The sequence below is a fragment of the Apis florea genome, unplaced genomic scaffold (genome assembly GCF_048593485.1).
Source record: "Apis florea isolate Af1SG1 unplaced genomic scaffold, ASM4859348v1 contig_3081_pilon, whole genome shotgun sequence".
NCBI lineage: Eukaryota > Metazoa > Arthropoda > Insecta > Hymenoptera > Apidae > Apis > Apis florea.
The window spans coordinates 1,943,200-1,966,207 of NW_028256703.1; the positions used below are offsets into that span (position 1 = coordinate 1,943,200).

The window sequence follows — 23,008 nt, forward strand, 5'->3', positions numbered from 1 at the left end:
TTCCTTTGAATTACTTTACTCTATTCTTCTATTTATTTATAGATATATATTTTACAATCAAAATATTAAATATAAATTTTAAATCGCAAATAATTTCGAGTGTGTTGGATTTGAAAATATCGCAACTTACTGTTAAATTAAGCTACAAGTGAATCTTGACTATTATAATCCAAATATTTCGATCAGACAAGAAAAACAAGGTTGACGAGTAACGTCAACGGATAACCTGCAACGGTGACGTTGGTCCGACGATACCTGTTCAAGATTATGAGAACGAGGCGGATAGTTACGGGAGCAACAGCAGCAGCGGTTCAAGTGGGCGTAAGGGCTGGGAGAGAGAACGTCGTCCTGTGTTCCATACATGGCTATGCTATGTGGAAACCGAGAGACACAGAGAGACGGACGTACCGGCAGAGTCCCCACCGTGTGGACACGGCGGAGGCGACGTTTTCTCGACACGAGTGCCCACCGCATGCTTCATGCACAGTATGTGCTAGCACGACGTCGTCGTATGATCGTTCTTCTTTTGTGTTTTACGACATTACAATCGATTTGAAATCTAACATTTTTAACAGATAGAGATAGTGTAATTTAATTTAAAAAGACAATAACACGGAAAGTTTTGAATAGGTTCAATTAGAAAATGCACCTGCGAATATATCATTGGTATGGATATTATCGTTCTTTTTATCTATTTTAAATAAAAAAAAAAGTGATAAATAGCGTGATCCGGAGCTCATAATTTCGAAGTTTAAGCAGGTCCGCGCCTATGGCCGAGTGACAGTTCTCTCGGTTTGGCGAGCGTGCGATTGGTCCGCTTGTGCTTACTCTTGTTACGTGTGTTGCCTGCGTGCAACAGGCAACGTGGGTTGGATGCGTGAGTGCGCCTGCGTAAGGACTACAACGTATCAGCCGCGTGTGCGTGTGCCGCGCGTGAAGAGAAGCCGCAGGGGCCGCAAAACCCGGATAAAAGGGATACACATTGGTATAGGTATGTGTATATATGTATATACAAATCCTCTGATAATGAATTTCGGAAAAAAGATATAATCTTAGTATCTCTAATCCTTTAGTATTCCTATTCTGATGCAATAATATTTTTTTATACTTTCATTAATCCATAATGTATTTTTTAAAAATCTTCATTTACTCATTATTAAATTAAATTAAATTGTAAATCATAAAGATTTAGATATTAAGAAAAAATGAGTTTAAATAATTAATTAAAAAACTATATCTCTATAATTAAACTTTTAATATCTCTTTAATATTTTGAATCTTTGGAAGATGCTTAATAAATACTTTATTGTATATAATATGTATTGTTTTTTGTATCGTAAAATATTAAATTTGATTTTTGACTTATTGTTAAATAAGGTATAAATTTGATCTTTTTTTGAAAAAATATTTCAAAATTAAATTTTTTTTCAAATTAAGATACTCCTTATATATTCTTTAAAAATTTGCTAATGAAAGTTGTAATACAATCGAATTTATAAAGTTCTTTACGATATTCGTCCCCATATCTGTCTCCTGTTTTTCGATGATCGTTTTTAGCATCCCACGAAGACGAAAACCAGTTTCACGTCCGGACACGAACATTGGCGAATCGAAGAAAGAACGAATCGCTCAATCGATGATCATGCTTCTTTCAACGATGTTTCTCCCGAAAAGGTCACTGTCTTTGAACATCGTACAGAGATATTTATGTCCATCATTTATGTCCATTTTGGATTGTTTTCTTTTTAATTTATCTTAAATTTCAACTTTTTTTAATTTCTTAACGATTAGTAGTTATGAATTATTTTAATCGTAGAAAAAACTCGTTAAAAATACTATAGCTTTGTCTCTTAGTGCACCTAAGTGTCTGTTTCATATTTTATTTGACGAGTTTCAATCATTTCCATAATCTTTCTTTCTCAATGAAGAATAGAAAAATTTTACCATATTGCAGATTTGTTTTAATTATTTTTTCATCTATAAGATTTTTATTTATGCAATTTTTTTACACGTTCCAATAATGCTTTTTCCTTAGCCAACATCCTAAACCTTTTCCTGGCAAGCGGTGTACGATTTTCAAATTTCTCAAATTGAGACACCATCTTCGGTGGTAAAGGTTCATATTTCAATACTTCATTCATAATTTCTGTCTCGACTAGTGGTTTGAACTTCAATGTGATTCTTCGACGAAGATTTAGGATATTTTGTATAGTATTTTTAATGTATCCCAACGGAATGCCCACAGATACTTTTGCCATGCTAGAGACATCGATATTGCGATCAATTCCGTAATACTTCATCAGCTCATTTTTATAAAACATGTATAACGTATTGTAGTCCGTGAGAGGAATTATTATGAACTTGTTGTGGATCTTCATGAAGGGTGCTGTTGCTGCATATGGTTCCGTGGCGGTCGTGAGAAATAGAATCTGAAAAATACATCGTGGTTTGATGTATCGAATCGATCATTCATTCTTTCGAAAATAATCGAATTTGTTTACACGAAAGAATAGTTAATTTCAGACAAATTTTTCGTTCAAATTGCAACTATGCGTGTAACGTATATCTATATTAATTTTGTATCGTAGGATATAATTCTACGCCAATGAGTAACAGTATCGGTTCGGAATCACCGACACTCTAAATCCTACGTTAACTCGGTACCACCTACGTCCAAATCGTTCGGTAGGAGGTGTTTCATTGATGACCAGCTTCGAACGATCGAGACGTTTGGGCAAGAGAAAGAGGGAAAGTCTCTGACTGGCTTATTGAGGTGGTTCATTCATATCGGAGAAAGAGTCGAAACAGGAATATCAAGAATTTCATAAAGTGGGCGCTATCAGATCACCAACTTTAACATTCCTTACCAGTTTAGGTGAGACACTTGTATATGTAAGCTCGTTCGATTGTGAAATCGAAGTACTCTTTTTTCTGATTTTTTTCTCAAATAAAATTGGATAAAATACGAAAAATGTTATAACATTTGAACATTTATATTTCTATTAAGAAAATTTTTCATCAAGTCACCTGATCACCTTTCTTGATATTTTTCACCAATTTAGGGAAGTATCGTGCAAATCGTTTCGGTTTTAAATATTTTTCGTCTTCTGGTACTTTTTTTGCCCAAACTTTTTCACTGTTATCGATGAAAATCACAGAAGGAGCATATGCTCGAGCTATCTTTGAAATCGTGTTGATTAATTTGTGCTCATTTTTGGATCCCATAAATTTACCCGCCAATATTTCTGGCGACAAGTCGAATAACAATGCTCCAACCTATTATAAATTTATTAATATCAGTTTTGAAATTTTCCAGACACGATTGAAGAAAAAAATATGAAAACCTCAGAACAGATAGCGTTCACCAGAAAGCTCTTTCCTTGTTGAGGAAGACCAGAGATACAAACGGATTGGATTAATGGCGCAATTTGATGAATTTCTTTTGTACTAAGAGGAAGAATGCAATATTCCATGACTAATTGTTTAACTTCACCCAATCGATGCTTGTAATTTCGAAATTCAAGAATTGCTTCATAATTTTGATATGAACGATCCCCTATCCAATCGTTAAGAGAACTGAATGGATAATCTTTAATGATATTAGCTCTGACCAATTCTCTGAAATCTTCTATAAAGTCATTAGGTGGTGGAGGTATCTTTTTGGGGGGTCTTCTTCTAGCTATTTAATAATTTCACAGAAACATTCAGTGATGTAACATAATTAATTTTAAATATATTGGTTTTTAGTAACTATAAGGAAAAATTTTTTCAAGTTATCTTCAATTTAAGATTATACATACTATAGAATAGCTATAGAAATCTACATGTTTATTTTTATATGATTATAAAAAGATTATTTATGTGATTATGTTAATGAATAATATTCGATTAATATCCTATATGTATATATGTAATATCCTATATGTAATATACTTGTAATATCCTATGTAATATTCTATATGTAATATATTTTTCTATAATGCAATTTATTATCATTAATATTATCTTTCATAATTAATTTTTTATTTAATATCATATTAAATATGATTTAAACAATTTACCTCTGTCAAAAGGTACATCAAATGGACGTAAATCAGCCGCATAGTCTTTTCTCAGTGCTGCGTTCAATTTTTGCAATTCCAATCTCATCAACTCATCTACAATCTTTCTTGTTTCTAATTGAAGGTTATAACAGAGTTCATCCGTAATTAGATCATGATATATTTTTTGTTGAAAATCATTTGAATATCGGTGACTCCAATCATAGTTATAGCTTTGATTAGCCTCATTAAGAAGGGAAAATGCCTTTGTTTCCGACATCCAATATTTTTCTTTGGCTTTTTTCCTTGGAACTTTTTCTGGTGCTTTCTTTTCCATTTCTTTAGCTTTTTTTTCCACCAAATATTCTTGAGGCGTTATAGTTTGTCCAGTAGCGATTAGCACACTGCCACCTAAATGTGCAGCTGGGTATACGTAAAAATGTCCTAGTTCGTCATACCATAAAATGAACCATTCTCGAATTTCATCCGTAATGTCTTCCATTAAACCAGGGCGTTTAATTTTTAGTAACTTAAGCAATGGAATGAAGCAATTTAATTTTTTTGAAATTATTACAATTAAAATAATAGAATTAAAATTATATATAAAAAACGTTCAAATTAAAATATTAAGATAATTTGAAAGAAGATTACTCTTGCTTGTTCTTTCTCTCTTGCTTTTGCAGTTTCATCGGCAAAAACTGACATTAAAGCTAATTTCTTTTCAAAATTTTCCTTATCTTTTTTAAAAACTTCTTGATTTCTCCAACTAGGTATCGTCATACCTAATAATTCTTCTGTACGTGCGATTCGATTTCTCAATTTCTTTCTTGCTGCGTATCTTCTCCAGGCTCGCTGTATTGTTTTAGCGGCATTAACATATGTAGCTTTATCTATTTTTTTTGGTACGATTAATCCCATCGCTACATTTTTATTATATTTTTGAACTTGTATCACTATAATATTGAAAAATTATTATTAGAAAACTATTATCAAATAATTCATTTATAGAATTTTTACCATTTTTTCCAATAGCACGAGCAACTCTTGCTCTTTCATGAGCTTGAATAAGCAACACTGCTTCTAGCATGGCTCGCTCAGCTTTTCGAGCTGCTATCTTTTCCGGTGATTCATATAAGATTGGTATTTCATCTGTCGGAGTTTTTTCTCTAAGTCTTCTTCTTCGCAATCTTATGCTTTCCTGAGACGGGGTAAGTTCATTAATATCTATTTCAGAAGGTTCTTTCTCTTCCTTCTCATCTTTCAGTGTTACTATTCAAAGTAAAATTTCATATTTTTGATAAATATTTTATTTTATTAATAATATTTAATAATATTTATATAAGTATGAGTAATTTCGTAACTTTTTACAGCATCTTCTATCAACTTGTGTATACGTTCTCTACGTTCTTTCACAATATCTTTACCTGTTGCACATACAAGAATTTCCACATCATCTGGCGTATACTTTAATTGTTTCATAAAATCATCAGGCCATCTAAACAATTATTAAAATACATTTTTCATTATTCAATATAAATTCTATAACATTAAATTACTAAACTGATGATCATTATAGTTCAAATTAACGATTTCTTGTTTGTATTCTAGCATTCGACCGACAGCACAATCCAGAACTCGCTTTATCAATTCTCTTTTCTGCGTCTGTACCATTTGATCATGGCAAACTATCAGTCTCTTCACTAAATTACGATATCTGAAAACATATTCCATCGATTTCTACCATTTGTAAACAGTTCGTAAGATTATATATTGGATTAATACTTAAGATAAACTGGAAGAAGTAAATCCAATCCATGTTTTATATCAATTTTTGCTTCATCCGCATCTTCTTTCCAAGAGGGTATTTTTTGTAGTTTTTTGTCCAACTCTATCAACTTTTCTAAATCGTTTCGAGTAATAAGCCATAATTCTGTATAATAACTATGGGACATTGATTTCAATCGGTTTCACCGATAGTTTAGTTTAATTTATACGAATTAGATTATTAGTTATTCATATTAAAAGTGAAATTAAAAATTTTGTAGTGATGAAAAATTGGGTTAGTTAAATGGTTGTAATGGTAATAGTATTGAAATGACTGAAAGGACGAAATTCAGTCGACATTTGTTGCATCATTATTCATTTCTCTGTTTTCGCTCTTTCATTTCACTTTTTTAATATTAGGCATATAAATATATTTATTTATATAAAAGAAATATATTCATATAGTACATCTATTTTTATAAATAATAATATATTTCAGAATGCTGTGGACGTCTCGATGCTTGCTAATTTTATTATTAATAACGATAGCGTCTTGTATAGACGCAATAATGGATGGTTTCCTGGAAGATGGAACAACCACCAACGCAATCTCGACGACCATCTTGGCACCGATGGTCACAACTATATCTAATTTAAATAAAACCGAGAGAACGATGGTTAATTCGACAAATATAAAAAGTATGGACGAAGAAAATATTCAAGATCCATCCCACGCATTCTCACCTTCGCCTGACACAATTTGGGAGTGTCCAAATATTACAAAAGCGGGCGTCGAATGTTCTTGTGACTTTCCACACACGTTAAGATGTACCGGTGATAGAACCGCTTTACAGGTATAACTTTTATATCTACATAATATTTATAGCAATTCAATATACGTATTTATTGAAATTACATTAAAAACTACTAATGAAATCATATTAAAAAATATTAAAAAATACATCATATAATTTATTCATATTTCGAAATAATTATAATATGATAGTCAAAACTATCATAGATTTATTATTTTTCCATATTATCGAGGTCAATGATTTTTTAAATAATTTTTTTAATAATATAAAGCGTGGGTGTATAGACGATCAATGAAATATTATACGAGTTCCATTTATTGTCCAACAAACCATTGTGCGGTCTCTCTGTCTTATACATGCTTTGCTTTGCGTTGAATGTCCCGTTACCAGTTACTTCGACGAATATCCAGCCTTACAATACTTCTTTGGGAATCAAATGATTTTCGTTATGCAATGAAGAATATATAATTAAATTTGTCATGAGAGTAACTCGAATGATTTATATTCACATATTATCGTAATAGAATTATATTATAATTCTATATTGATATTGATTGATTTAATTACTAAGTTGGATTGAATATTAAAACATTGAAACATTTTTTTTTTACACAGATTATCAGTAAAAAGTTGAAATTTAGTCGTCCAGGAACGATTTCTTTACTGGATGTAACGATAACAGGAATTTCTCTATTACCATCTCGCTTTCTGGAAGATGTTGCCTTGCATGGACTTGTCGTTTCTAGCGGAGAATTGAAACGTATCCATGAAAATGCTTTTGTTGGACTTATTACACCTCTTCAAGCTCTTGGACTTCCAAACAATCTATTAGATTCTGTACCTACTATAGCTTTATCACATTTGATTGGTTTAGAAAGATTGGATCTCTCTCAGAATAAATTGAAAATGTTGGAAGCTGGCTCTTTTAAGGTAAAATTTAAAAATTCTTAGATATATAATAAATAATCGAAAATAAGATAAATGTGAAAATCAAAAATTTATAATATTATTATATGTTGGACATATAAATATTCAAATGTTTCAGGATTTGTCAAATCTAACATATTTAGATTTGTGCGACAATTTATTATCACAACTATCGCCTCAAGCTTTTACTGCAGTACCTTTATTGCGCTCATTAAGAATGCGTGGAAATCGTTTAAGCGTATCAGCTCTATCAGCGTTGAGAGGTCTTAAAAGTTTAGAAGAACTTGATTTGTCTAACAATCTATTATTGGGTCCAATGGGGCCAAATCTTCTTCCTCAAATGCCACGATTACGTTTCCTTACTGTTTCTGAAAACGAGTTAATAAATGTACAACAAGGAGCTCTTGTAGGTTTAAGAAACTTAACTTATCTCAGCTTAAGTCATAATCAGGTAATTCAATCTACATAAAAATTAAATATATATGAAAATAAGTATGAAGAAAATATTTGATTTGTTTTTTTGTTTTTATATAGATTGATGTGCTGGAAGATCATTCGTTCAAATATTTATCAACTCTTATTAGACTTGATTTAGCAAATAATCGTATTGTTGCGGTATCTAGCGCTTCTCTGGCACATTTGGAAAAATTGACAACACTCGATTTGACGCATAATTTTTTGCGATCTCTGACTGCTGATTTGGTAGTACCATTAAAAAGTCTCCAAGATCTTCGTCTCGATGATAACGATATTACAATGGTAGCCAGCGACGTACCAACATCGAAGTTACGACTCACAAGACTTTCTTTAGCAGATAATCCTTTGAATTGTGATTGTACGCTTTTAGAATTTGCCAATTGGTTAAGCAATTCTAGCTTAAACGAAGAAGATAAGTCTTCAGCAGTCTGTGCGACACCACCTGCTTTAGAAAATGGTATACTAACGCAAGTTTCTCCCGGTAATCTTCTTTGTGGTGAGCCGACACCACCAATCATGACCAGATTACCTTTGGCAGGAGCTCAATTAACATTGAAAGAATTCCACTATGACAAATCAAATGGTATTAATCTCCTGTGGCATGTAGAACCGTGTACAGAACGATATACATGTGATACTTTAATTGTCTATGAAACTATAGGTGATACCGAGAATGAGACAGATTCTAGTTCTCTTCATTGTGATTCACGTATAATGAGAGATCCCTGTTCGCTTCCAGTTACCATACCTGCTTCTTTACATTTACAATTAGGCCATAAATATCGTTACTGTGTAGTACTTTTAGTGCCAAATAGTTACGATGATGTCTCCTTAGGTTTGGGTTGTAGCGATGTGATAACTTTAGAAGAATCTAAACGAGAATTACAACAAGATCAAGAAATTGGGAGAAATTTAGAGACTGTCTCTTCTTTAGATACTAAAATAACTGGAGTACATGTGAATGTCTCTGATCAAGGTTTTTTGCACGTCGATGTTAGTTTATCAATCTCGAAAAAATCAAATTTACCTGAATGCGAACTGTCTGTGGTTGTTTTTGATGCTGAATCTGCAGTGCATAAACAAAAGTTGAATTGTAGTTTAACGTTTGTGACATTAGCTGTACTATTGCCCGGCCGTTATAAAGTTTGTGCAAGTCTTGACGATGTTAATGAAGAAGACGTTATCACAAATTTTATAGATAATCGAGATAGATTACGTTGCGTTGAAGTACAAAAATTCAAACAAAATACAGAATTAATTGTTTTAATGATAATCGGAGCTAGCTGCACTCTTTTAATTATAATTGCGATAATTGGTAGAAGCGTTCTGAAAAGGCTGAGACATCCTAGGATACAAACACAATGTTTCCTACCAGCACAGGAATTTGAAATAACACATAAAGCACATTATATTAAATTATTAGCTACAACAAAAGTTTAAATCATTTTCAAGTACAATTCCATATTTTTGATTCTTGTAAATAATTACAGCTTATTATTGTTGAATATTTAAAAATGTGGGAATCGAATAATTTATTCGGTTAAGAGAATGTTGTATTTGATCTTATTTTATAAGATTATTTTTATGAGCTACTTTCTACTAGTCATAAAATTGATAATTCTAAATAGAATAATAAATACTAGAACATAAAGAAGAATTTTAAAAATAAATAATAATATAATTAAATCGAAAAAAAATATGAATTTTAACAATCTACTAATATTTTAAGCATCCAGTTTTTACACTGCCAATAATAATTTATTTCAATTAACAATATGAATTTAATATTTTATATAAAAAATTATAATAATGTATATTATAATAACGTTAATTCATACGATTTTAAAATGTATATGTATGTTTTTCATTTAATATTTAAATATATGAAAAAAAAATGTAAATATCTTTTATAAGTTTCAAGAAATAAATTCTTAAATTATAAAATTTTTATATTATACAGCATATTTTTTGAATGATTTTTATTGTAATATAAATATTTAGGATATGTAATATTGTATAAATAATTTCTTGAAATTATAATATGCAAAATTAATTTACGAATTAAATGTAAAATATTACCAGATGCGAAAAATAAAAAAATAGAAAAATCATAATTTTTCAATTTTTAGATTAAATTTTTTTAATACTTGATAAACATAGAAATACGAAAAAATATTTACAACATATATTTTTAACACTTATATAAATATATTAAACTCATATTATATAGTATATCATACTATGTAGATAGAAAATTAAAATAATAAAGAGAAAATTGTTACGAAAATGTTGTTAAAAACGATAATGTAGATATACGGATACTGTGACACCATCTAACAGCGAACAGATGGAACTAATCATCATATAATAAAATAAAAAATTATGAATATTTGAATTTCTAGACAAAATTTTTTTAATTTTTAATCAAATTAAAACTTAAATTAAAATAACTTTTTATTAAATTCTCAGAAATATTCTGAGATAAATCACAATATTTCTCGTTTGAGAATTATAAGTATTTTCCGAAAATTATATAATACATCTTTTTAATTATCAAACAAAAAAAGTATTTAAAAGAATATTTAAATATTATTAATTGCTTAAGAATCTATGTTTTAATTTGAGTTTTAATTCCAAAATTAAAAAATTTTATTTAGAAAATTATATTTTTCTAATATTATTTCTTCTAATATTATTTTTATATAACAATTTTATCTTCATGGCCATTATGATCCATTTTGAAAATTTTAGTCACTTCACATCACTCGTAGTATCACAAAGTAATTTATATAAGTACTTACATACGTGATATTCTTAATCAAACTTCATTTCTTTCTTTCTTTTATAATCTTGTGATGGTATATATGTTTTCATTTTAGTTATATAATAATAATATTCGTATATTATTTTTTTGATAAAATTTTATCATTATTTGAGCAGAAAGTATTACATATATCTATTTATATATATTATTTGCAGCCATTAAATTATTAAAATAACAAATATGGATAAAAACGAAAAGATTCAGTTATTACGAGATTCAATTGCTACTTTTCCCGATTTTCCTAAACCCGGTATTATATATCGGTAAAAAATAAAATTTATTTTATTTAATAATATTATTTAATAATTTATATATATTGATTATCTTTATATCTTGTTATAATTTAAAAAGTTATACATTCATGTTTATAGAATATAATTTAAAATTTTATTTTTAGTGATATATTTGGTATTTTCCGCAATATTGCAGCAGTGAGAGCAATGAAAGATTTAATAGTGGAACATATTTTATTTTTTGAAGTAGATTTCATAGTTGGTTTAGATTCAAGAGGATTTCTTTTTGGACCTATAATATGCATGGAATTAGGAAAACCATTTGTGCCAATTAGAAAAAAAGGAAAACTTCCAGGAAAGGTTTTTAATCTTACCTTTAATATGGAATATGGAGAGGTCAGTAAATAAAATAAAACTCTTTGATTATTAGTTATTTTAATGTAATTTTAAATTTTTAATTTTTCAACATTATATATTTTGTTTCTTTTTATTTGATATAGGATACTTTTGAAATACAAACAGAGCAAATAAAACAAGGAAGCAGAGTGCTTATTGTAGATGATTTACTAGCAACAGGAGGTAAGATAATAATATAGAAAAATAAATTTTATAATATTTCTAAAAAAAATTAGAAAAATAAAATTAAATAGGTACCATGGGAGCTGCAGTAGAATTAGTGAAAGCAGTTGGAGGTGAAGTAATTGAATGTTTAATAATAATTGAATTAATTGGATTAAAGGGAAGAGAAAAACTTAACGTACCTGTTCACTCATTTGTTCAATATGATGTTTAATTCTAAAATAATGTGTATAAAAAATAGAATTTTATGTTCAAAAATAATATACAATATTATTATTCTATCATCAATATTATTCTATAAACAAAGCATTTAAAGAAATATTTTTGTAATATGCAAAAATCTGCGTATATGACAATTTTTTATTATAATTCCATATAAAGATAATATATTTTTATACAAAGATATTTTATAATATTCATAATATTGTAAATATTATACATAAATTTTATAATTAATAAGTTCTTAAATGATATATGATGTTTTATTATATTCCAATCTTTCACATATTTAAAAAAATATTAATTTTCTATTATAATAATATATAAAATATATTAAGTATTAATTACTCTTGATTTTTGAGATTTTAATGAATCTAAAAAACTTTGTACTTCATATTCCAAGTTGTCCACATCTTGTTGTAATTGTTGATAATATTTTGTTTTATCATTTTTTAAATCTATCGTATCTTCATTACTTGAAGTTTCTAAATCTAAATGTGGAATATTATGAAATTGATCACAAATACATTTATGTTTAGCTTTGTATGTATCTTCTTCTGTTGCTTTCAATTCCCAATCCACATTAAATGCATATTCTTTGAAACATTTCTGTGCTTCTAAAAAATAAATAAATTTGAATTTTATATTGTTAAAATTCTTTAATAATCTATAGTCTTACCAGACAATCTTATTTGATGAATTTCATCTATAAAAGTTTTTGCCTCATATTTTAATCTATTTTCTTCTGCAATTTTTGTAGTTATATGATTATGTTCATGCATAATTTTTTCTTTTTGTTTTAATTTTTCTAATTCGATAATAGAAATTTCATCTGTTAAAAATTTTGGAAAATCATGTATCATAAATGAAGGATATGGTCCTTTAAAAGGCAATGTAATTATTTCATTTCTAAAAAAAATGATGTGGAGTATTTATTCAATATATAAGAAAACAATTCAAAATATCGTTTTTTTATTAGAGAATATTATTATACCTAAGATAATAACTAGGATGTATTCTTAATGGTATACTATTATCAAGCTTCTGAGCAACTTTTAGTAATTCTTGTGCTCCAATATGACCTTGTTTAATAAAATATTTTTTAATATTTTCTTGCGTTTGCAATGAAGACATGATAATTTCACGAGAACATATACTGTATGCAATAACACTCATTAATAAAAGTGAAGGTTTTTTAAAAGATATTAAATGATCCCATAAAATTAACCATTCAGGACCAGACAAGACTTCACTCATTGCAGTTTTTAAAAGTGGCCATGCATATTCACTGGATGTTATTTTTTGTTCATAAAAAACATTTAACAAAGATGGATCTGCTTGTAAAAGAATATTTTCTATTATACCTAATACATTTAATGGTGGTAAAGGATGATATTCAAACCATTTTTGACAATAGTTTAATAAAATACTCAGAATAAGTTCAAATCCACATAGTAGATCTTTCTATAATAAAAATAAATCAATTAATTTTTTGATCTTCTATCTGTTTAATTGTAATATTTATTTTATTTATTTATTTTATTACCTGAAAAATCATAAGAAATGGAAAAACTAAGTTTGGTAAAAATGAACATTGTATTAATAAAGGACACCATTGTATTAAACAATTAACTGTTGTCATTAATAATATTTTTTTACTTCTATTTGCTAATGGATGATTTTTTAAAATATTTAAAGTAAAACTTATATTGGCAGCTTTATTAGCCAGAGCATTATATGCACTTTTATTGGCTGGCAAATTTAAAATAGTTGACCATATTAATACACGATATTTTTCAGGATATTCTCCAAATTCTTTTAAAATAAGTATTAATCTTTCTAAACGTAATTCACGCTTAATATTTTGTCTAACACATTGTAAATGATCACGTATTTCATGTGCAACTGGTCTACATGGTTCTATTTTTTGTAAGGATTCACATTTGTCTAAAAATAATTTTTCAGTAATTATGAATTTCAAATGACCTTCTTTTTCTATATATGTTATGTATCTGCCAGTAGGAGAAATTGTAATTTTCTTTATTGGCTTAAGAGGTTGTAAAATATTAATGAAGCATGATTTGTTCAGATTAAAAAAATATAGATTATAAGTTGAAGAAATACAAGCTATTATATTATTTGCTCCACCATCCAAAGGTGATGGTACGAGAGATAAATGTTTTACTCCAATAAAATTATCTGGTAAACTTAAAGTTTTCATTAAATTCCAATTATATGTATTCAAAATGACAATTTTATTCTGAGTATTAACTATAATCATTGCTCTTCCATTTTGTGTAAAAACAAAATCTTTAATATTTCGTATACCAAATATTTTTGTATCAATTTTAACACTATTTCCAAATTGATTGTGATTCCATATTTGAAAATTATCATTATAATACAGTACAGCAATGTGTCCTAAATTTGAGAAACTTGCTTTTTTTATTATACAATTTTTTGTGTTAATTTTTAATTGTTGAGTTTTACTACAAGAATGTAAACACCATATTATAACTTCTTTACATGAAGAAGTCAAACAATATTTCTTATAAAAAGAAATTTGTAATGGTGGTATTTTATGAGCAATTAATAGGCAAAATTGAGAAACATCTATATTTACTCTTAATATTTTTATATCACTTGTAGTGAGACCAACTAATATTTCACATTTATTTATAGGATTACATGCTATAAATGTTGCTCTTCCAATATTACCTAATTTTTTATAAGAAGGACAATTATTTGTTAAATCGATGTAATATAAATATCCTGATGTATCAATTGCAACGAAATATTCTTCATTCCAATCAAATGCTATATGTGCAAAATTAACTCTTGAAAAGCATTGCGATTTTTTAGTTATTTCTGGTTCAAGTTCAAAATTATCATTATCAATTTTTCTTAAATTCTTCCATTTTCTTTTGTACATTCTACTAATTTTTAAAAATAAGTTTTATTATATCTACGATTTTTTTAGGTTATGTTTACATTGAGAAATGTCAAATATGACATTATTTACATTATCTAGATTTGTTTGAAATCTTCTAAAATAAAAAAAAAATGATAGTCAAATTTTTTTATTATTACGTAATTATATTAAATTATTTTAAAATTATGCACATATATTGAATCATTAATATAAATATATATATAATATATAAATAAATATATATATATATAATATAGATTAACAAATAATTAAATAATAATTATGATTGCAAATATTTTTTATAAAAAAGAAAGTTATTCGATATTTCTAAAATGTGTAGATATGATATATTATATATTTATGAATTTTCTATTTTGTCGCTTTGAATAAGATACTTTTTTGTTACTTATTACGTCATTAACTAGAGAAATAGAATCTAGACATTTGGATTCTGTGGTTCTTCGGCGAAATGATGGCAGTTGATTTCGTATCAATTAGAAAGTTTTAGAAATTAGTTTTTCTCCAGCGAGAAATAAAAATATTTTAAGTGATTGGTAACGTGATATGTCAGATAATTACAAAATGGTAAGATATATTTTTTATTTATAATCTCATAATTGTTTCTTGATATGAACTGATTGTTTTTTAGGTTATATACAACTTGTATTAAAATTTTTTAAAAATAAATGATCAATCATTTTTTGAATTTTAGTTAAAAAAAATAATTATTTTTTATACATCTTTGTTGCAATTTTTTTTACTAATAAATAAATTATTTTTAAATATTTAATCTATATAATTTAATAAAAAAAAATTGATTTGTAAATTTTTTTTAAATTTTTCATTATTTAAAAGAGAAAGGAAGTTTTTGGATTTATTTTTATTTAGGAATTAAATTATTCAATCTGATTTTTTTTCTTTGTAGTCTGTTGCTGAGTTCTTAAAGGGTCTGCCTTCTCATAATGAAAATAACTTCGCTAACTTTCATACAGATAGTGGAAATAGAACTTGTGTAAAAAAACCTTCAGTTTATCTTCCTACAAAAGATCATCCTTCAGAACAAAGTAAGAATTTTAGGATATATATTTATAATATTTGTAGAAGAATAAATATAATTATAATTATTATTTTCAGTTATAGTTACAGAGAAAACAACCATACTACTAAGGTATCTTCATCAACACTGGGATAAAAATGTATAAAATTATATACATATTTTGAAATAATATTTTCTATTACATATTTTAAATTTTAAATTTATTTATCAATTATATTTTTTAGCATGCTGATAGAAAACGTGATTTTTTGTCTGCTAATGGTGATTCTGAAGATGATGCTGCTACAGTTCATAGCAAAAGGCCACGTCTTGATTTAAACAATACTATATAAACTGCAACTCAGTTATAATTTCATTATTATTCACCTACCTACATTTCCATTATTTGCTAAACTAATTTTCATTTTCTATTAAACTATGATTCTTAAATATTATAAACATATCTCTATAATTGAGAAAAATTATTTCAAAACGTTGCTTTTTAGATGTTAAATATACACAAATTGAATTAAATATTATGTGAATATTATAAATGTAGGAAATAACGTTTTCAAATAATGTTTCTTTGGATATGTGAAATCATTGTAATAAAAACAAGTATTACATTAATTTCATGTTCGTCGCTTTATACTATATTGTATATTTGACATTTGATTCGAAATTTGTATTTAGCATAAATAATAATTGCTCTATACTGCACAATATGTATAGGTGAACGTGTTCATTGTTATTGACAGCAAAACATGACTAATGTAACATATGTGCGTTACGATTTAAGAAAGAATTATTAACATTTCATTAATTTAAGATATAATAGAGCATTTATTGAAATAATTTTGTAAATTTGTTTTACAATGCACATTTCAAATCTGTATTACATATTTATGTAGTAATAAGTTTAATGTACGTCTAATTTACAAAAAATATATTCGATATATTATTCTTAAAATGTTAGGTTATATTGATTTTTTTTTATTATAGTATCATTATAAGATAAACAAAAAATTTAAGATGAAAATCTTAACAGTTATGTATATATTCATATTCATGAACATAAGTATTAATCTAATTTACGAAAATAAGTATCATTACTGATCAAAAATATCTTATAAATTATATGAGAAAAGAAAAATACTTTGATCAATTTTCTTTTTCTAATAAATAAAAAATAATAATATTATACGTACCATTTTTACACTGTATAAAATATAATAAAATTTAAAAAATTGATTTTAAAGTAAATAGAATTTTTACTTTCAAAAATTTTTTTGAAATTCTTAAAATAAAATTCTACCATTAGTTTTGTTTTTATTATTCCATTCTTTTTCTAGTTTTGCCTGATAAAATTTAAACTATGTAATAATTTAATAATCAAAAATATTTTTTCATGAATTATTATTAATAAATTAAATAAGAATGTAAAATAAAAATATTTTTTATTTTTACATAAAAATATAAAAAAATTAAAAGCATAATTTTTATTAAAATTGCTAAATATGTTAATAGAAATATCGAACTTCAAAGGAGGTATCTTCCACCTACTGTATGACGTCAAGATAAGAATTGGTTACAAGAGAAAGATAGAAAAAGAGTCTTTCGATATATGAAAACATAACAACTCAGTATGCAACATAACTTTAGTTATGTATTCCTAATACTTTTTAATAAATTAAATCGACATTTTAATGAACAAAATTTTTTTTTAAAAGAAAATTGTACTTTTAGAATTGCATTGCAATATAAATTTTAAACAACTTTCTATATATATTTAAAAATAAATCTCTTGATGAATTATTAATAATTATTAATTATTATAAAGTACACATGCATTAGAAATTATATTTGAAATATATTTTTCTTAAATTTGATATATATAACAATTTTTATATTATTTAAAATTATTTATTATATTTTTTCCATTGATCTATTTTATGTTTTTAGAACAAATAATTGTTTATTTTTTTGAGAGATTTAATAATTTTTTAATAGTTCATGAATTTTGTTGTCAATTTAATTTAAACAGATAAAAACGATAAAGTTTAGAAACAAAATTAATGGAAGTTATAACTATAATTACCTATATTTTTTATCTATGATATTATAAATGGTGAAATTGAGATATTAAATATAATATCCTGAATTGAAAGAAACAAAAGAAATTGATTATTCCTTTTGTTTCTAATTCAACTAATTTCAATCATACATTCACACACATATATATATTTTCAAAAATATATATTCCATAAATAATATTAATAAATTTGTCTTTTTTGTATAATGAAAGTGTGTATATAGTTTTGAATTTAGTTTATATTTTATGATTATTAATTTTATGATGAGCTTTGATGGATATTTATAATTTTAGTTATTTAAAATAATTAAACATTTTTATAATTAAAATTAATAATTATTTAGTGAATACATATTATCAATTATTACATCGATTACTACATACAATTGTAATTAATCTGTGCATTTTTTATTTTCATCTTCAATAACATACATTTGCAAATTTAGACAATCTGTTTTTATAGTTTTCAATGGAAGTAAATTTTTGTTAGTCATTTCAAAAACATTTTCATCGATAATCCATGGAAAATCTTCACAATGAGGATTTTCACTTAAAGTAATATGTGCAGTTTCATGTGTTTGAATTTCAATAGAGAAGGATGAATCTTCTGGCAATGGTTTCAAATATGCTTCACACATTGATAATTTCAAACAAATTGTTCTTAATGATTCTTCTGTTTTTAAATAATATGGATCTTTTCTAAAATAAATTTTAAATTAGCTAATAATATATTATTATTATTATTAAATTCTTTTAAAGATACATACTCTGTGCTATTTGCTTGTAATTTAATAAAATCAAAAACAAATTTCTCAATTGGCTCTCTTTTTTTATTATAAAAAACTAGATTCACAGCTTTAACATTATTTTCATTCTCTTTCACTAATTCTCTAATTGCATTTAATACATTTTTTATGTATTCATTAAGCTCAGGATGTTCAGAAATATATACAACTACACTATATATTTTTTTTTTTACAAATATTTCTTTGGGATATAAATTTCTAAAAAATAAGATATGATTGAATGCTACTTCTAAAAATTCCAGTAAAATATCAGTAGCCACTGTAAATAAAATATAAATATTTTTAAATTATGTATTAAATTATCTATTTTATATTTATTATTTTATATATTTTATATTATTAATAAATAGATAAAAATATAGAACAATATTTACCTAATTTATCTTCAGACATTTTTTAGAATGTTTTTAAAATGATAAAAATATAATAAAAAATAATTAGAACAAAAAAATATTTAAGCTCATAAATTTTAATATTAGCTATTTAGTTTTTTTATTAAAAATTTTTTATATATATTATTTAATTAATGTAGGTAAAATAACAAATGATATTTATGAAATTTCTATTATGCGTATATAGATATATTTATTATTTATATTTGAAAAAGATTAATGTTTTAATAAATAATGTAATACATTATTTTTTAAAAATATGTATTAACTTAGATGTAATGAATTACGCAGCGATTGATTTGACGCGCGCCTAGGTCGAAACCGATTGCATATGGCGGTTAGTATATACGACAAACAGTTATAGTGTTTTGATGATACTTTTTTATCTGTTCACGGAAGTTATCAATAGATGCTTGCGTTCAATAAGCTCGCGAACGTAATAAAGTTCTTTTACATTCAGATAATGTTGTAAAAGAAAATCAGTACTTTACAATATTCACAGCGGCATCTTTCATAACCTCAACAATCAGGAACATACAGTACTTCTATGTAAGTATACATTATATATTTTCGATATATAAAACTTTACGTATCACATATTAAGTTTCATAATTTAATATTTAATTATGTTTATATCACTAAATTTTCAATAATATTTTTTTTAATAAATTGATTATTTTAAATGGCACTTTCATTTCATTTTTATTCTGTGATTGTATTGTGATTTTCTTGTGGCGCGAAATGAGACATATATTTGAAATGTATATATTACTCTTAATATAATATTGTTCAGTATATTAGTAAAGAACAGTATTTTTTTTTTAAATATTAATTTTAATATAAAATCAATATAGAATTATTTAATTTTAATTACAGAAATGTATTATTATTTGTTATAATGTTGTTATAGGTAAAAATGCCACCAACAAAAAAGACTGATTTAGACAAATTAGCATGGGCTTGGGTGGAAGGTGTGGTTTTAGACCAAATAAAAAGGATACATTTGGAAACTGCTTATAGAATAGGTTTAAAAGCATGTAAAAATTGCAAGTAAGTTATATATTAACTTGATATATATATATATATATATATATATATATATATATATATTAAATATTTTAAAAATATATATATATATTTTTTAAATATTTTAAAAATAAATATATAATTTGTTTTCAGACGTAACTGCACAAACAATCCACAATGCTTGACTGGATTAGGAGAAGAAAAATACATGAAGTCACAACCTGCTGAAGTAATGCCTTTAGAAAGCTCATTATCTGAGTTACGTGATCCTACACAATATGTTGGTCTAAAGAATTTAGGTGCAACGTGTTATGTTAATAGCTTAATTCAAATGTGGTTTCATAATGAAGATATGAGGTATGCATTTACAAATATCAATTTATTTTATATTTAATTTATTGGCAATTATAAAATAAAATTTGATATTTTTAGGAGAATAATATACAAGTGGAATATCACAGATGACCCAGAGGAAAAGGAAGCACTATGTCAAGCTAAGAAGGCAGGAGTACCATTTCATCCAGTGACAGCAGTTGGACAGTTGCAATATATATTTGCAATGATGCAATTTGGAAATCGTCGTCTACTCGATCCAATGAACCTTGCAATCGCGTTGTCATTGGATACTAGAACTCAACAGGATGCACAGGAATTCTCCAAGCTGCTTCTCTGCCATATCGAAGGGAAACTTCAACAAAACTCAGAACTGAAGCAGATGCTGCAGAGGCTGACCCAAGGAAAATACAGCTATATCAATTGGTGGGTTTTCTGAAGTGGAAAACAAATGAGAATTGTCCTAAACGATGATGATGCTGATGATCTTGACGATGAGAACATGGTAGGACACGTTGCTCGCTGCGATGACTGGTGCGATCAACTGATCTGACCGAGAGAAATTATTTCTTTCTAAATAATGCGAGTTTTATGTTTGGCGCAGTTGCTCGAAATGCGGAACTGAATATCCGACGTCCACAACATTCTACGAATTGGATCTACAGCTTGCAGCCACTTTGAAAGAGGCAATAGAGAAATACTTGTCTGTGGAACAGTTGACTGGAGCAAATCAGTATCACTGTGTTACCTGCAATGACAAAAAAGATGCGCGCCGTTTTATACGCTTGGAATCTCTTCCAGAAACATTAAATATACAGTTAATGCGTTTTGTGTTTCATAGGTACTTTTATTTTATGATGTTTATGTTATATTATTAAATTATTATATTATGTTAATAAATTATTTTATAATTTATTTTTGTTAGAGATTCTGGGCAGAAAAGAAAGTTGAATTCTTTTATACAGTTTCCCGAAGATCTTGATATGTCAGAATATGTGAGGTGTCCGCTCCAAACTCATTTGTACAGTCTTGTAGCAGTTTTGAGTCATAAAGGACCATCTGCACATTCGGGTCATTATATTGCAAATATATGCAATTCAAACGGGGAATGGTATCAATTTAGTGATGACAAAGTAGAAAAAATGCAGAATAAAAGAATCGAGGATGGAGTTAATGGTAAATATAAGCTTCTATGTAATATAATGAACAAGTTATTTAATAAAATAATATAAAGTTCGAATTATATATTACAGAGAATTCGAAGATTATAAAACGAGGTCGTATACCGAAAGGATTTTTGTCTTCTAATACTGCATACATGTTAGTTTATAAAAAAGTTACTTCTGAAAAACGAATAAATAATACAAAAAAAAATAAGTTAAAAAAATTAGATACAGAAACTAATAGCAATTATAACACAATGCATGAAGAAAACATTGTGATAGTTAAAGAAAAATCAGTTTCATTAGATGAAGGAAAATGTAAATATGATACAATTTCTGTTTCGGATGTGAATAATTCTGAGAAAATATTAAAACTTGGAATAGAGACTAAAGAGGAAATGGAAATTTCGAAAGTATCCTCAGAAAATATTGTAACAGAAGTACCTAGAGAGGAGTCTACCTTTGATGAACAAAATGGCAAACATTACGAATTCGATAATAAAGAAAATCAGCATGATATATGTAGTAAAAAGTCATTAGCCAAAGTTGTGAAGATAGACTACAAACGTTTAAACGGTGCCGCACATAGAGCTATGAGTTGTGGGGAACGTGACTTTTACGAAGAGGTCGGTATATTGAATTATTTTTTTTAATGATTTATATGAAAATATTTTGTTATTTAACAGATGGAATTTGAAAATTGGGAAGTGAGTCCAACATTGCGCGATTTAGTGAGACAGGAAAATGTAAAACATGAATTGAGTTTATTGGCGACTCAACAGGAAAAAGTATATATTACAAATAATAAAAGATTAGAATTAAATAGTTGAATTAGAAATATTTTTTTATTGTTAAAAATATTTTTTTATAGCAAAAGGAGATTGAAGATCAGAACTTAAAGAGACAGCTTGTCATAGATGTATATAATATTATTTCGAATGTAATTTCATGGGAGAAATATCAATGGATTCCAAGTGATTGGTTATCAAAATGGTTAAATGGACATTCATTCATTGATGGAGTGCCACCAATAGATAATTCTACATTAATGTGTACGCATTATCGACTTGATCCTTTAAAAGTGAATCGGGCAAAATGTATTCCTGTAGCTGCTGCAGATGTACTTTATAATAAATATCGTGGTGGACCACGTTTGGATGAAAACTCTTTTTGCGAGGTTTGCGTGAAACGCCGATATAAACTACTTCGTTTCAAGATGTCACTTGAACGTGATTATAAGGAAGTTAGTGAACTCATTCGCAATTTTAAAGAACCGTAAGTTTCTTCTTGTATTAATTATAATTTAGATCAATAAATCATTTTTAAAATAAATAAAATTAAAAATTTTAC

At 26.5% G+C, this 23,008-nt stretch overlaps 7 protein-coding genes across 20 annotated transcripts in view; 4 read left to right on the forward strand and 3 right to left on the reverse strand.

Annotated features, from left to right (window-relative positions):
- The first annotated feature begins 472 nt into the window (after positions 1 to 472).
- Lrt (Leucine-rich tendon-specific protein) lies at positions 473 to 10,418 on the forward strand. Of its 3 annotated transcripts, none has more exons than XM_012487565.3 (5): positions 473 to 991; positions 6,304 to 6,658; positions 7,235 to 7,549; positions 7,665 to 7,997; positions 8,081 to 10,418. In XM_012487565.3, exons 2-5 carry the CDS (start codon positions 6,305 to 6,307, stop codon positions 9,461 to 9,463), a joined length of 2,385 nt encoding a protein of 794 aa, XP_012343019.1. In that variant the 5' UTR covers positions 473 to 991; position 6,304; the 3' UTR covers positions 9,464 to 10,418. The 3 variants fall into 3 exon arrangements, with proteins under 3 accessions (XP_012343019.1, XP_086764688.1, XP_031772872.1); XM_086908562.1 differs by lacking the exon at positions 473 to 991 and adding an exon at positions 1,544 to 1,674 and having other exon boundaries at positions 8,081 to 10,137; XM_031917012.2 differs by lacking the exon at positions 473 to 991 and adding an exon at positions 2,747 to 2,875.
- LOC100864993 (dynein regulatory complex subunit 11-like) lies at positions 1,246 to 10,882 on the reverse strand. 7 transcript variants are annotated; one of them, XM_086908557.1, is made up of 9 exons: positions 5,823 to 6,189; positions 5,602 to 5,754; positions 5,402 to 5,535; positions 5,058 to 5,309; positions 4,692 to 4,993; positions 4,062 to 4,569; positions 3,345 to 3,628; positions 3,028 to 3,276; positions 1,246 to 2,429 (listed from the first exon to the last, which is right to left on the reverse strand). In XM_086908557.1, exons 1-9 carry the CDS (start codon positions 5,990 to 5,992, stop codon positions 1,989 to 1,991), a joined length of 2,493 nt encoding a protein of 830 aa, XP_086764683.1. In that variant the 5' UTR covers positions 5,993 to 6,189; the 3' UTR covers positions 1,246 to 1,988. The 7 variants fall into 7 exon arrangements, 6 of the variants coding, with proteins under 6 accessions (XP_086764683.1, XP_012343016.3, XP_086764684.1 ...); XM_012487562.3 differs by having other exon boundaries at positions 3,345 to 3,679; XM_086908558.1 differs by having other exon boundaries at positions 3,345 to 3,679; positions 5,465 to 5,535; positions 5,823 to 6,136.
- Aprt (adenine phosphoribosyltransferase) lies at positions 10,525 to 12,132 on the forward strand. Of its 4 annotated transcripts, none has more exons than XM_003694319.4 (5): positions 10,525 to 10,881; positions 11,003 to 11,110; positions 11,245 to 11,476; positions 11,581 to 11,659; positions 11,731 to 12,132. In XM_003694319.4, the coding sequence occupies exons 2-5, from the start codon at positions 11,028 to 11,030 to the stop codon at positions 11,871 to 11,873; spliced, it is 537 nt and encodes a 178-aa protein (XP_003694367.1). In that variant the 5' UTR covers positions 10,525 to 10,881; positions 11,003 to 11,027; the 3' UTR covers positions 11,874 to 12,132. The 4 variants fall into 4 exon arrangements, with proteins under 4 accessions (XP_003694367.1, XP_086764691.1, XP_086764690.1 ...); XM_086908565.1 differs by having other exon boundaries at positions 10,731 to 10,881; positions 11,713 to 12,132; XM_086908564.1 differs by having other exon boundaries at positions 10,819 to 11,110.
- LOC100865232 (TBC1 domain family member 31) lies at positions 12,000 to 15,228 on the reverse strand. The gene is made up of 4 exons (XM_003694370.4): positions 13,425 to 15,228; positions 12,873 to 13,342; positions 12,558 to 12,787; positions 12,000 to 12,495 (listed from the first exon to the last, which is right to left on the reverse strand). The coding sequence occupies exons 1-4, from the start codon at positions 14,808 to 14,810 to the stop codon at positions 12,212 to 12,214; spliced, it is 2,370 nt and encodes a 789-aa protein (XP_003694418.3). The 5' UTR covers positions 14,811 to 15,228; the 3' UTR covers positions 12,000 to 12,211.
- LOC100868921 (DET1- and DDB1-associated protein 1) lies at positions 15,103 to 16,816 on the forward strand. Of its 2 annotated transcripts, none has more exons than XM_003694320.4 (4): positions 15,103 to 15,395; positions 15,736 to 15,874; positions 15,945 to 16,006; positions 16,092 to 16,816. In XM_003694320.4, the coding sequence occupies exons 1-4, from the start codon at positions 15,375 to 15,377 to the stop codon at positions 16,197 to 16,199; spliced, it is 330 nt and encodes a 109-aa protein (XP_003694368.1). In that variant the 5' UTR covers positions 15,103 to 15,374; the 3' UTR covers positions 16,200 to 16,816. The 2 variants fall into 2 exon arrangements, with proteins under 2 accessions (XP_003694368.1, XP_086764693.1); XM_086908567.1 differs by having other exon boundaries at positions 15,238 to 15,395; positions 15,945 to 15,978.
- Positions 16,817 to 18,252: 1,436 nt separating this feature from the next.
- Positions 18,253 to 19,874, reverse strand: PolZ2 (DNA polymerase zeta subunit 2). The gene is made up of 3 exons (XM_003694321.4): positions 19,119 to 19,874; positions 18,706 to 19,003; positions 18,253 to 18,637 (listed from the first exon to the last, which is right to left on the reverse strand). The coding sequence occupies exons 1-3, from the start codon at positions 19,135 to 19,137 to the stop codon at positions 18,331 to 18,333; spliced, it is 624 nt and encodes a 207-aa protein (XP_003694369.4). The 5' UTR covers positions 19,138 to 19,874; the 3' UTR covers positions 18,253 to 18,330.
- Positions 19,549 to 23,008, forward strand: part of LOC100868578 (ubiquitin carboxyl-terminal hydrolase 48) — a 65,497-nt gene continuing 62,037 nt past the window's right edge. The window contains exons 1-9 of one of the 2 annotated variants that reach the window (XM_086908569.1): positions 19,549 to 19,685; positions 20,047 to 20,186; positions 20,316 to 20,519; positions 20,595 to 21,000; positions 21,100 to 21,336; positions 21,421 to 21,671; positions 21,749 to 22,284; positions 22,345 to 22,446; positions 22,530 to 22,933. In XM_086908569.1, coding sequence (XP_086764695.1) covers positions 20,966 to 21,000; positions 21,100 to 21,336; positions 21,421 to 21,671; positions 21,749 to 22,284; positions 22,345 to 22,446; positions 22,530 to 22,933 — 1,565 coding nt within the window. In that variant the 5' untranslated portion in view covers positions 19,549 to 19,685; positions 20,047 to 20,186; positions 20,316 to 20,519; positions 20,595 to 20,965. The remainder of the gene's footprint in view (positions 19,686 to 20,046; positions 20,187 to 20,315; positions 20,520 to 20,594; positions 21,001 to 21,099; positions 21,337 to 21,420; positions 21,672 to 21,748; positions 22,285 to 22,344; positions 22,447 to 22,529; positions 22,934 to 23,008) is intronic. The other variant, XM_086908568.1, reaches the window with a different exon arrangement.

Excerpts from the sequence above, each read along its gene's own strand:
- Lrt (XM_086908562.1), top strand. The coding sequence starts at position 1,544 with ATGATCGTTTTTAGCATCCCACGAAGACGAAAACCAGTTTCACGTCCG. Across the intron at positions 6,659-7,234 it reads GTGATAGAACCGCTTTACAG|ATTATCAGTAAAAAGTTGAA; the intron begins GTATAACTTTTA and ends TTTTTTACACAG. Across the intron at positions 7,998-8,080 it reads TCAGCTTAAGTCATAATCAG|ATTGATGTGCTGGAAGATCA; the intron begins GTAATTCAATCT and ends GTTTTTATATAG.
- LOC100864993 (XM_012487562.3), bottom strand. The coding sequence starts at position 5,992 with ATGTCCCATAGTTATTATACAGAATTATGGCTTATTACTCGAAACGAT. Across the intron at positions 5,755-5,822 it reads CTTCTTCCAGTTTATCTTAA|ATATCGTAATTTAGTGAAGA; the intron begins GTATTAATCCAA and ends ATATGTTTTCAG. Across the intron at positions 4,994-5,057 it reads TCGTGCTATTGGAAAAAATG|TGATACAAGTTCAAAAATAT; the intron begins GTAAAAATTCTA and ends TCAATATTATAG.
- Aprt (XM_003694319.4), top strand. The coding sequence starts at position 11,028 with ATGGATAAAAACGAAAAGATTCAGTTATTACGAGATTCAATTGCTACT. Across the intron at positions 11,111-11,244 it reads AAACCCGGTATTATATATCG|TGATATATTTGGTATTTTCC; the intron begins GTAAAAAATAAA and ends TTTTATTTTTAG. Across the intron at positions 11,660-11,730 it reads TGATTTACTAGCAACAGGAG|GTACCATGGGAGCTGCAGTA; the intron begins GTAAGATAATAA and ends AAAATTAAATAG.
- LOC100865232 (XM_003694370.4), bottom strand. The coding sequence starts at position 14,810 with ATGTACAAAAGAAAATGGAAGAATTTAAGAAAAATTGATAATGATAAT. Across the intron at positions 13,343-13,424 it reads CATTTCTTATGATTTTTCAG|AAAGATCTACTATGTGGATT; the intron begins GTAATAAAATAA and ends TTTTTATTATAG. Across the intron at positions 12,788-12,872 it reads CATCCTAGTTATTATCTTAG|AAATGAAATAATTACATTGC; the intron begins GTATAATAATAT and ends CATTTTTTTTAG.
- LOC100868921 (XM_003694320.4), top strand. The coding sequence starts at position 15,375 with ATGTCAGATAATTACAAAATG. Across the intron at positions 15,396-15,735 it reads TGTCAGATAATTACAAAATG|TCTGTTGCTGAGTTCTTAAA; the intron begins GTAAGATATATT and ends TTTTCTTTGTAG. Across the intron at positions 15,875-15,944 it reads AGATCATCCTTCAGAACAAA|TTATAGTTACAGAGAAAACA; the intron begins GTAAGAATTTTA and ends TATTATTTTCAG.
- PolZ2 (XM_003694321.4), bottom strand. Across the intron at positions 18,638-18,705 it reads TTACAAGCAAATAGCACAGA|AAAAGATCCATATTATTTAA; the intron begins GTATGTATCTTT and ends AATTTATTTTAG.